At 38.3% G+C, this 12,295-nt stretch overlaps 1 protein-coding gene across 1 annotated transcript in view; it reads right to left on the bottom strand.

Annotated features, from left to right (window-relative positions):
- Positions 1–12,295, bottom strand: part of CEP290 (centrosomal protein 290) — a 3,346,332-nt gene that overhangs the window by 2,006,648 nt on the left and 1,327,389 nt on the right. The window contains exon 22 of the mRNA XM_044087863.1: positions 7,708–7,823. Within this exon, the coding sequence (XP_043943798.1) occupies positions 7,708–7,823 (116 nt within the window). The remainder of the gene's footprint in view (positions 1–7,707; positions 7,824–12,295) is intronic.

Genomic DNA, 12,295 nt, shown 5'->3' with positions numbered 1-12,295 from the left:
TTACCTAAATCCCTCACTATTAGTTCTACTCTTAGGGGTATGTTATCAATGAGGTAATTTCCTAGGGTGGCTATCTTCCCAAAGTGTACTATTATGCATTTCATGCAACTGAATTTTAAGCCAAGGCATTGGCACAAGTCATTTGCCTGTGTTAGCCCTTTTAGGATGTTACTGTCTTGGGGATTCTACAACTGTTCCTAATTTGCAATCATCTGCACACTTAGTCAGTCAGAGGCCCTTGACATTAGCCTTGACTTCCAAGAAGCAACTGCTAAAAAAAAAAATAGGACTCAGGAAAGAAACTCGTAGGACTCTGTTAGTGACAGACTTCTTTGTGGGTGTAGCTTCTGGTTCTTAACTGACAGCCAGCTGGTTACCCAGCACTTAACACAGGGGTTTAATGCCTTAATCTGTGAGTTTGTTTACAATGCCCAAATGGGGTACTGTATCAACTGGCATAGCCAGGTCAAGGTAGGCAATATTCACAGAGGAATTTTTTACACTAATCTATTGCCCTGGTGACGTTCTCAAAGAAAGTCCAGAACTAGGTTGAGTAGGCACGGATCTGCCCTTGACAAAACCAAACAGGGCTGGATCCAGTGTTTGAAGGTTTTCTATGTCATCTCCATGATAATTCTTCCCACAGCTTTGCATACAAGACTAGTCAGACTTACAAGTTTGTGATTCCCAGGGTTTATTGATGGGCCACCCTTGCACAGAGAAATGACAGATGCAGTTCTTCATTCATGTAGCACAATGTCTGTCTGGAGTCTATAGTTAAACAGTGACTCCAGTGGTATTGAAAGGTCATGTTTCAGGTTATTTAGCAGGCATCCTGGGATGTCACTTGGGTCCAATAATGCATTATTTTTGGTCCTACAGTGCATACCAAGTAACAGTTGTAGGGAAGATTTCTGTTGGTATTTCCTGGGGAATGACTAGGGTAGAAGGGGGAGTTACAACTGGAGCTGAATTTGCTGGTTAGCAGATTTGGTACATCTTCCAGCTTCCATGCAGATAGCTCCATTTACAATTAATTCTGCATACTGCTGCCTGCTACCTTTGAGATTTCTGGCACACCTAAAGAAAGCCTTATGGTTATCCCTTACCTGGGAGGCTATCCTTCCCTCAAATTTGGCATTAGTAGACTTAATTTTCCCTCTTAATTGTTCATTTAGACTGTTGACAGTGTATATATCACTCTGGGGTGTACACTTCCGAATCTTGGCTTTTTTTTTCTTTTGTTGTACAAGTTTATGTTTGGATTACACCAAGGTAATTTGTTTTTTGAGTTAGTGCTAAGTTTATTTCTGGTAGGCATAGCTGTCTCTATGTATTTCTTAGCATGATTGTACAGCATTTTTGTGAACAATTCTGCATAGGTAGCTGTGATCTTAGGGTTTGGTGGGGGGCTTGAAATGTTGTTTTCACTTAGTAGTACTAAGTTTGCCTTACAATAGTTCCTAAATGCTACAAGGTTAGCCAGGGCACAGAATTGATTTTTTGGTCTGATCTTAAACAAGAGGACACTACACTATGAAGTTACATTGCCTTCCCATATTTGTGAGTACCTGGTCGAGTTTTTTTACACCCCAAGTGGACATACGAACTATCTTGTCCAAGATGTTTGTGTTTACAGAGTCAAGGAATCTCTCTGGGCTTATACGTCTGCGGTCATATAAGTATTCCCGTTTATAATGAGATAGTTGGAGTCGCCCATGAATATGGTATTGAGTTGAATGGTGAGGCCTGCAGTAAGTCCGTGTATGAGGTATGGATTTTTTGGGTCATAGAGCGTAATCTGTAGCTAGCACGTATATGATATATGATCTAGCTTAATGAAATCTGGACATGGAGAAGCTCAAGTGCATCATCTTGTTTGACTAGTCTTGAGGTGAGCTTGCTGTTGATATAGACTAAAACATCTCCACCTTTGATCTCTGCTAGTGGAGTAGCTGGCCTGAACGTGTGGAAGGCATTACAGCCCTGCACTGCCACGGTGCTCTCTGCAGCTTTAAACCATGTCTAAATAACTGGACAGATGGCCACATTTTCCAAGAAGAGGAGAACCCAAAGGGAGTGGAGATTTTTTCTTTAAGCTCCTGGCATTGACTATTAACATGGTTAGATTCCCTTGGCTTTGTTTTGCTATGCCAGAAGGTTTGTCGGTTTGGAATTGCCTAAAAAAAGCACTATGGGAAGGACAGTGTTTTACATGTGAAAGCCTAAAAGAGACGTGCAGACCATCCATGGCAAAGCAACAGGGTGTGTTGACCATATACTCCCATGCCACCAAATATTGTTTCCCCTTGGAATGACACCAAAAACTAAGCCGATTATTAAAAGTCAATCATCTTTTGTCCATCCTCGATGAAGGTAGAATGCTGCTCATTGCTAAGCACTTACCAACCTGGGACACACTTTACAAGAGCTCCATAATGTTTCTCTTCACATAGTCCAAGTAAAAGTAGAAAGTCTAAGGTCATTGACACCCAGATGGACTATGACCGATTCATACTGGTACTTGAGGTCTAATGACTTGAGTGTGTGGATGATTTGGCAGATCCTGGCCCCTGACAAACAACTGACAGTGATTTTCTCCTTATTCAGCCTGATGAGCAGGAGGACATTTGTATGTCTCCCAGTGAAGTCTCCTATGATTTAAATATTGGGTAGTGTGTTGGCTTGCCTTATGGTTTCTGTAGTTGAGCTCCACAGGGTGTGGCTGCATGTGTTGTGTTGGGCACTTTGTTGGAGTGCTTTTGAAGTTGCTGAAGATTATTTCTATAGGATGAATGGCTAGAAGGTCTTTGGGATTTAGGAAGGTTGCTTTCAAGTGCCTCAGTACATGTTGGTCTGTATGTTGGGTGTAATGCTTCCTGATTATTTTCTGTACTTCTGCGTGAAAGTCTTGCCTCTAGTGACATAGTGTAATTACATCTCTCCCATACTGTATCAGTTTCTTTAAGGATTAGTTTGTTGTCAGTGGAACTGAGACAACTGCTATATTGTCTCAGGATGCCAATATTTACCGGCAGCAACAAAGTTGGGAAAGTGACCATCCATGGTGTCGGGTCTTTTTTAGGTGAACTACAAAGGGGTAGTAGAGCAGGCTAACTTGGGTGCTGTGAGGGTAAAAACTACAACTAGGGTATGTTCGACATACTTCATTTGGCAGTGCTGCTCAGAGAGCAAACAAGTTGCAATTTGTACAGCAGAGTACTGGGTAAAGTTACAAGGAACATTTTACAGGAAAAAGTTAGCTTTAAAGTGTCTGCATCTATACACAGCATCACTAAACACCACTGCATGATGAGCAGTGGAATTTAAAGACTCAAAGAAATGTTACTAAACCAACTTAAAAGCTCTCTGGCCAATGAAATGATCTCCCTTTATGGTTCCCAACTCTGAAAGACCAGGCTACGGTTTTACTGCCACTAGAATTGCAGTTTCAGTCTTCTTAATCTAAAAACATACTTTAGTTAGCCAAAAGTAAAAATGTACCAAAAATAAAATCAAACAACTAGCTACAAGTAATTACAAAACGAATCAAAGGCAGAGAAGACCGCAATGAGAAACACGCACTTTAAGGTGATTTCAAAGTATATTAACAGTGTAAGGGGAGTGTCTTCCCAATTTCATCTCTCAGTGCCAAGTTAGTTAAACAGAGGAGATGAGACTTGGAGGAGCTCCCAGGACAATGTATATAGGAGATGAGAATGAGAGGGGCTTTCAAGGCCAGACATACGGTAGAAGAGGGCAGTTCAAAATCCTCAAAGTTTAAAAGCTTAACAGAGAAGGGAAGCATGGGTGGGAAACAGCAAACCTGATTTTAAATAGCAAAAGAAGTGCAGTAGTTTAAATGTACTTCCCTGGATATAAAATGGGAGTCCAAATTGTTTGTTTGGTATTAGCTTAAAGACAGCTTTTCAGTTTCCAGGCTTCCAAGAGTCGAAAAACTAAGATGCCTAACTGCTAATGTAATGCAAAATACAGGAGGCTGGAAATGGCTTAAAGCTCTAAGCAGCAGTGTTATTTCCCAATAGTGAAGAAATTTCACACTCCTGCTTAATTACTACACGCTCTCGTTAGAACTCACACAGCTGGACAAAGATATTTTTTATTTTAAATTTGAAAAGTGACTAAAAGTCAGAATTAGATAAGCGATACTGATAATCCATTTAAGAGGTCAAAAATTACAACAGATACTGTTTGAAAAGTGACTAAAACACAGAATTAGATAAGCAATGCTGATAATCCACTTACAACCTCAGAAGGATGGCAATGGATACTGTAAAACCCAAATTTAACACTATCAAAGAAAAAGGAATTTCAGATAGTCACAAAGCAATCTCAGACCATTTTCATTTAAAATTTATTACAATCTATAAACTAATTAAGAACTACAAACTCATATTCTTAATCTTCTTGGATATTAAATTTGCTATAATTTTATCTGAAAGTTTTAGACTGCTATCAGATCGAATAATTACAAGGTACCAGGCATGGATTAAAGGAAAGAAGACAAAACCAAGGTAATAATCTTATGTTAAAATTAATCTTAAACATAATCTAACACATATAGGACATCTTTTGCAATTAATGCTAGAAAAGTTTTTGACAAGGATTGTACCCTTCTCCTCTATGAAGGTCTGAAGAAATGTCATATCCCTGAGCGATGTACTAATTCTTCATTAATTAGCAACTACCTGCATTGAAATAAATGCGTTGGCCTCCCCTCCTATTAATATTCTAACGATACCTGACAAAGATACTTATCTTTTTATTCTATCCCTTCAGCATCTATTTTAGTATATTATACAATATCAGAAATATGAGGAACTATGATATGGGAGCAAGATAATCAGTACTGTGCATGTTGTAAAGAGTATTATGCTAAATTTTAACAAGTCCACATAGACAATACTGAAAGGTTAAAGACAGTGAAGGATTACAGCAAAACTTCACGTTACAATATGAATATAGACCAATAAATGTTATTTGCATATACATCTGTGGATATCACTGAGTGTAACAGGATAGTTCCCAAAATGAATATACCACCAGAGGAGCTTAAATATATTGGTGGTGCTAAATACAAAACAGATATTGGTTGCATCTCCCACATAGATACGGACCATTCAGTAAATGTAACAGAATATATAACATATTGGTCTAGAGTTAAATTCAGCAAATGAGTAAAACCCTCAACAGTTAAAATGGATGTTTTTCCATGACAGTTTAGTACTGTAATAATACAGTCTACAGAATTCTGGTAGAATGGCTCAAGAAAATTAATAAACTCATAACCGACTTTCTTTCTACTAGCAGAATTCATCTTATCAGTCTCAAAAAAATTTGCAATCCAAAAATTTAGCATGTGTTAAAATAACCAGATATTATGCTTTTATCTCTCTTTGCTAGAGTTACTAACTTGCAATCAATTTCAGGACATTATCAGCCTAATTTTCAAAATATTCCCTTATGGATCCAAGTTATGAAGTCACAAATTAAACCCAGAACTTCTAATGGGTTTATTCAGTTAGCAGCATATCCAAAAATCCCTTGATTGAGATGCCCACTCACTACTGGAGAAGCTGAAGATATTCAGTAACCTTTCTTTTGTGGCAACTTCATTTATACAATCCCAATATGACTATTAGTAATGAGTCACTAAAAGCCAATCAGGTTCCAATGTTTTTCTAATGTTTCTTTCAGCTATCAGATAAAAAAATAAATGCTTTCTAGTAAAAATGATGGAATTGAAATGGCATCTTAAACCCTTAGCTTAATCCTTAGTAAAACCTGAGAAGGAAAAATAGACAAAATTTGAAGAGTCTAGAAAAAAATGAGAGCAATGGGAGAATGCTAAGTTTTATAAGAAAGTTATTTTCCATGTTATGACAGTAAACAATGTCAATATAATGCTGCATCCCTTTTTTGAAGTAGCAAATATAGATATGATTTTCAGTACTAATAATCTGTATTCATGTAATGAAATCTACAGCATGTCCAGCATTTTATGTTGAGAAAAAAAAACATTATAAGTCTTGGAAAAAGCACATGCAAGCATGTGTTAGCCACAAGAAATTTAAATACTGCCTTGGAAAGGCATGCTTGTAACTGTGTTACATTTAAAAAAGCTTTATTTTTTTGTCATAGAAAATGTAAATGTGGGTTTTAGGGGTAGTTATGTTAACACTACTTTGGTATGTACAGAGCTTGAAGTGTGAATTAAAAAGGAAAAGGAATATTTAGTTTATTACTAAATAACTAGTTTTACTGCAGCTGTGTTTTACTTTATTTTTTGATATAATTATTTGAAGAACTAGTGTTAAGTTTTGTATGGATGCATTTTTCTGAGGTAATAGGGCACAGGTTATTTAAACAGCTAATTGGTTTTATGTTGCATTTTCTGATGAAATTTTTTAGTATTAACAGAGATGAAAGCACTAAAAGTACAAGGAGTATTTAGAGGTGCATTTTTTAACTTTAAATTTAATTAGAATTGGCACACTCAAGCTTAACCCCTTACTTAAGTACAAATACAGAATTGATTTGGTGTCTTCTTGGAGTACCTCTTTTTAAGAAAAAAATATTTCTACCATTTTCACATAATCGTATTAGAAATGTTCATTCTTATCCTGATATCCATATATACAACTTATTACAGCTTTCTATTACAAGACACAAGTATCTACCCTGAAAGGCAGATAACCTGCAATGATTCATATAACATATAGACATATTCAGAATGCAAGCATCAGCAATTTATGTTACTCCAAAACGCTAAGATTTCTTCCCATAAATTGTCTGAATGGGTAAACTATCTTACCGACATTGTCTAATTTATAGTGAGAACTTGGCAGAAGATATAGTATGTATTTTAGGGCCTACAAAGCTATCAAAAACAAATAATGTAGAGGACAACAAATTATATCACTTTTTTATACATCATTGGAAAATGCTTGCTTAGAGTCCTCCTGCATTAAACTTTTATGAAAATGAACTGGTTAGCAACAGATGATATTTCACTCTGTTTATAAAAGTCCTTTAGTAAAGCTCAAAAAAAAATATAAAGATTCTATTAATTTTTTTCCTTTATGAAAAGATACCTAAAATGATGGGACAAATTGTCTGTAATTTAGAATGGTTACAAATTTATGCACGTTTTTATTTAGATGTATCAAGTTTGATATACAGTGAGCTCACACTGTTTGCTTGATTTATTATTGGACAGAAAACAATAGAAATGTTGCCTAATGGATACTGATGTAGATGTTTCATCTTCACAGCCTCAGATGACTGTTTATTATTGATATATAGAGATGCAGATTAATGTGTTACTATGTTCTCTGCTGAAGAATTGCTTTTCTTCAAAATATTGATATTAGTAAGAACATTTGCTAAAATTGCATAACAACAAATGTAAGTTACTGCTTAAATATCAGCCTCCATTCTTTGTGACTGCAGAGTCAAATGTTAACTAATATTTATATGCATTGGACTTGATCTTCTTGAATTTGTGACATATGTTTTTCTGTCTTATCATAAATGGAAATTGTTTAATAAGTGCAAATCTTAAAAATAAAAAAAAATACACCTTAAAAAGCAATCAGTAGGAGCCATGACAAAATAAGAATGTACTCAACCCAAAGAATACCTTAATATGCAGATATACTACACGCAATAATAAAAAATATCTACCTCTGGTACTCTTTGTACAACAGTCCTTGCTGATGTCGAATAACTGCAAATTTTCTTTTAAATTCTTCCAATGTATCTTCGAGCTTCTTGACCAACTGCTCCTTGTTTTCTATTTCCTAGAGCAATTAAAATATAATTAATTACACACAACTTTTGACAATATATATAGTCGGGATTCTTGTGACAAAATCCCTGTATACAAATAACCTTGAAGATGCAACAGAGCTCTTCTTTTGATCTGAAGATAACCTCATTATCAGAAATACACAAGGCTGAGTCAAAATATTGGGGTATATATATGTGTATGTAGCAGGCAGTAGCAGACCACATAGGACAAGATATATTTGTTTTCCCACAGTTTGCTATCATGTGCTTTAATAAACAGTGTTTGGCTGGTTGTGGTTAACTTGTGCTGCTACTGCCTGATTGGGTCTATATTATATCTTCGAACGCTTGAAATGTCGAACGTCATATGGTCTCATCGACATTTCAAGTACAGTGCAGAATGGGAGAATTTCCCTTTTCTGCACTGAAGTGTGGTCTTGGAGTTGGTATATTTAAGTAGGGAGATGGGGGGGTGCAGGGGGGTTTGCCGCCCAGCTTGCACCGTTAAGGTATGTTTTTCTTTTTCTTTTTTTTTTATTATATATTTGAACATTCAACTATCAAACATATGGTCTCGAACATATGGCATTCGGCATTTTGAATGTTCAAATATATAACATATACCCGCCTGATTTTACATGTGCATACTGAGTTTAACACATCCACAATACATGCAGTATTGTTAACCTACAGTGCCTAAAAAGATAAGAAACTTTAACTTTAAACTGCATCTACTGAAGAGGCACATTTCTTTTCTGTGAAAATAGTGACCAGTGATTCGGCAGCAAACTGAATGCCAGAAGGTTGGAGTGGTATGAATGAATCTGGTCACCTCTTCTTCCCTGAGGAGGGTTTATGATTTTTCTGCCAGGAAATGGCATCTAGTGAAGGTTTGAGGATTTTTCTCAGCTGGACAAAATGAGGGTATGCACAGGCAGAATATTCATTGTGGAAGGTGTGTGAATGGCACATATGAACATAGATTCTAGTGATGTTACTGCATGCACTGCATAGAGGGTAGGCCCAAGAGAGAAAGCATTTCCTGCTGTCAAGGATGACATCATAATGGTATGCTTTATCTCCTCTCCACCTTCCTAGCGAGACTGAGGAGGGCACTGGAAAATGTCAAAGCTTTAGAGTACCTTCCACATGTCCAGACCATTGATAGCTTGAGCAGACAAGTTGGGAATATCAGATGTCTGGGCCCAAGACCTTCAGACCTCTCATGAAGAATGGAGGCTACAGCTTTGAAAAACATCACTACTAGGTATACAAAAGTCAGTGTCCTTCTTCTGGCAGACAAAATAATATAAAAAAATAAGGGGGTGGAGGGAAGGAGGGAGTGGCTACTGCAGCAGTTTTCTTGATGTATTCAAACATCTACTGTTATGGTATATTTACTTTCACTACTGTACTATATTCATCATTAGATCACTGCTGCAGTACCCTAAGCTACATGGGTAATATACTGAAGCTTAGAAAGGTTAGGAGGAGGATGTATGAGGATCTAGAAGCCCCTGGAGAACAGCCCTATCAAATCCTGCTCTAGATCTGGTAAAGGAGTCTGCTTTATAGTGCTTTGCAGAATTTTGCACAGAAGACAAGTTCTAGAGTCCACCTTTTTTTCAAAAAGCTACCGAAGAAGCCAGGGCCCTAATAGAATGTGCCTTAACCCTGCCTGAAACTGATCTGTTATGATGAGAAGATAAAATGGGACAACCATTTGGAAATTGCCTGGTTTTAACACTGGTTATCCAGTTTTCATTTCTTATGAAAGTAAGAAAAAAGATCAGAATTTATGAAGGTTTTATTAATGTTATGATAGTATTTGAACTGCATGTGGGTATCCAAAGAATGAAGAATCTTTTCTCCCTTATTTTTAGGTTCTGGAAAAAAGACAAGGCAATGAAGAGCTTGGCTCAAGCTAAACTCAGATACCACTTCAGACATTAATGAAGTTTTTTTTCCCAAAGAAACCTTATCTTTGCAGAAAATGAGATAACGTTGATCTACCATAACAGCTTGTAACTCAGGCACTCTTCTTGCAGAAAGTCAGAGTAATCAGCAAAACATTTCCCATGTTGAGAACCTCAAATTAGTCTGATAAGCTGGTTTAAATGGGGACAAGCATTAGTTTTTTACAAACAAAATTAAGATCTCAAGGAGGAGCCACATGGCTTCTAGGTTGATGGTTATGCAGAACCCCTTTCAAAAACAGCTCATCACAACAGTGCATTGAAAAGAGAGGGATCCATGAGCAGAAACGATGTAATGTCCAAGAGATGAACCCTGATAGAGGAATACTAAACAGCAGAAGACAATAACTCACATAAATACTGTAGATCCAGAGAAATACTAGCCTTAAGGATTTTGCCTCTTCATGTGACGCCAACTAGAAAAAAACTTTTCCATTTGATAACATATGATTTCTCAGGTCTTTCTTGCCCCAACCCCCCAGGACACGAGCATAAAACACTCATACTGCCCCCAGCAAGTTACGGTTAGGGAGACCTGAAGGCAAAGCTAAATGTGGTGGGACCTGCAAGAGAAGAAATAGGGATGCCCTCCAAATTCCTAACTGTAACAAGAGTGAAGGGAGGAAAAGACTACTTCACCAGCGAAGACACTCAAACATCTTCATTTATGGTAAGCAGACTCAGCTGCACTATGTTCATGTTTTACTGCTGCAGTAATAACACTTTGGGAAGATTCTTAAAGTTGAAGGATGGGTGGGCAGGGAAATGAATCTAGGAGGAGGACAGGAGACCCTGTAGGACTGCAAAGGCAAAACCAACCCTGGTTCTAAAGGAAGAAGACAAAGTCGTAGTGTTTGGTAGAGGTGTGGACTGGTGACCAGGTGGCTTACTCCAGAATTTCTTTGGTGGGCACTCCTCTACAGAAGGCAGCTGTAGTAGCTGTATCTCTAGTGAAATGTGCTCTAATTAGGTTTGGCACCTACTTATCATGATGCCTATAACAAAACATGATGACATGAGCGATTAACTTGGAAATGGTCTGCCTGCTAATAGGTTTACACAATATATTAGATACAAAAGCCACAAAAAGTTGGTCTTTCTGAAATTTTTTTGTTTTGTCCCAGTAATACCTGAGCTACCTGTACACATTCAGAGAGTGTGCAGTTCTTTCTCCTGTGTTCTGTGGGTATGAAAATAAGGCATGAAGATATATGGTCTGCTTCAAGAAAAATTCAGAAACCGCTATTAGCATAAAGGTGGGATTAAGTCCCAGACAGACCCTGTCTAGCTGAAATCTTAATAAGGGATCTTTATATATCAGGATCTACAACTCTGAGATTGTCTCCTCTGAGAGCTTCTTCCAGGTGGCTGCCTCAACAATCATGGCATCTAATGGGGGATCCTTGCTCTAATGGGACTTGTTTCTAGGGACAGCCAAAATCTTGCCTGGTTTATGTCGGATCAACTTCACATTAGGTTCCTTCCAGGCCCGCTGAGAGACCAGGTCTATTAACTCATCATCAATGGGTGGGACCATCAAGGAGAAAGATAAGCCAGTTCGGAATGCCTACAGGAATACAGACTTCTCTGGTGAGGGGAAATTGCTGGACCAAACCCTTCTATGATTCATCAATACCAGAATATCCCCCAAAGAAGATGTCTTCTAGAAGGGACCATGGGGAAATTATCCCCTTTGTAGAAATCAATGTGTTCCATGACAGACTCTGGAGAAGAGTCTAAGGGCGCGCTCAACCCATACAGGCTTCTGGGGAAGGGTAGAATCAGAAGGGGAACTTGCCAAGAAAGAATTCTCGAGGCTGAGTGAGGCTGACTGCCCTTGTCAAATAGGATGAGCTGATATGGTTACAGAATCTACAGGAGGTTGGGACAGACCCGAGTGAGATCAAGACACCTCCTGTCTATATCTGGAGGGGACCCTCTCATAAGCCACAGCCGAGACTGGGGCCAAAATTGTACCTCCCAGACTGGAAGTCTAAGATGGAAATCCCCACCTCCAGTCTGATTCTGCTCTGAGAAAGACAAAGGTGTCAAACTGTCTAAAGTTGAAGCACCCAGGGGCAAGGACAGCTCCAAAACCTTGGGCATCAATCCCGAACCCTGAACCTTGGCTCCAACACCAGCTCTAAGACCCATCCTGATTTCACAGTTTCAGAGTTGAGACAGTGAGGGAAATAGAGTTAAAGTCAATAACTCTGTCACCTCCAATGCAGGTACCCCATGGGAGTAATTTGGAGCCATGGGCATCAGATGAAAAAGTCAAACCAGCAAAGGACAAACTAATGGTGGGACAGTAGGGCCCATGCCCAGCAGCCACCTCAGAGGTCAGCGACGGGATGACCCCCTTGTGGGATTGGTGGCTGAAGGAACTTCCACATCATCCCTGCTGATGTTAGCTTCTGACAGACTCCTTGAAGACTGAAGGAACTTGAAGGACAATGCCACTGATGGTGGTCAAGGTGAGTGTTGAGGGTTTTCATGTAAAAAAT

Source organism: Protopterus annectens, chromosome 11.part0, assembly GCF_019279795.1.
Source record: "Protopterus annectens isolate FY-2018-M chromosome 11.part0, PAN1.0, whole genome shotgun sequence".
Taxonomy (NCBI): domain Eukaryota; kingdom Metazoa; phylum Chordata; order Ceratodontiformes; family Protopteridae; genus Protopterus; species Protopterus annectens.
This window is presented reverse-complemented; position numbering and strand designations above follow the sequence as displayed.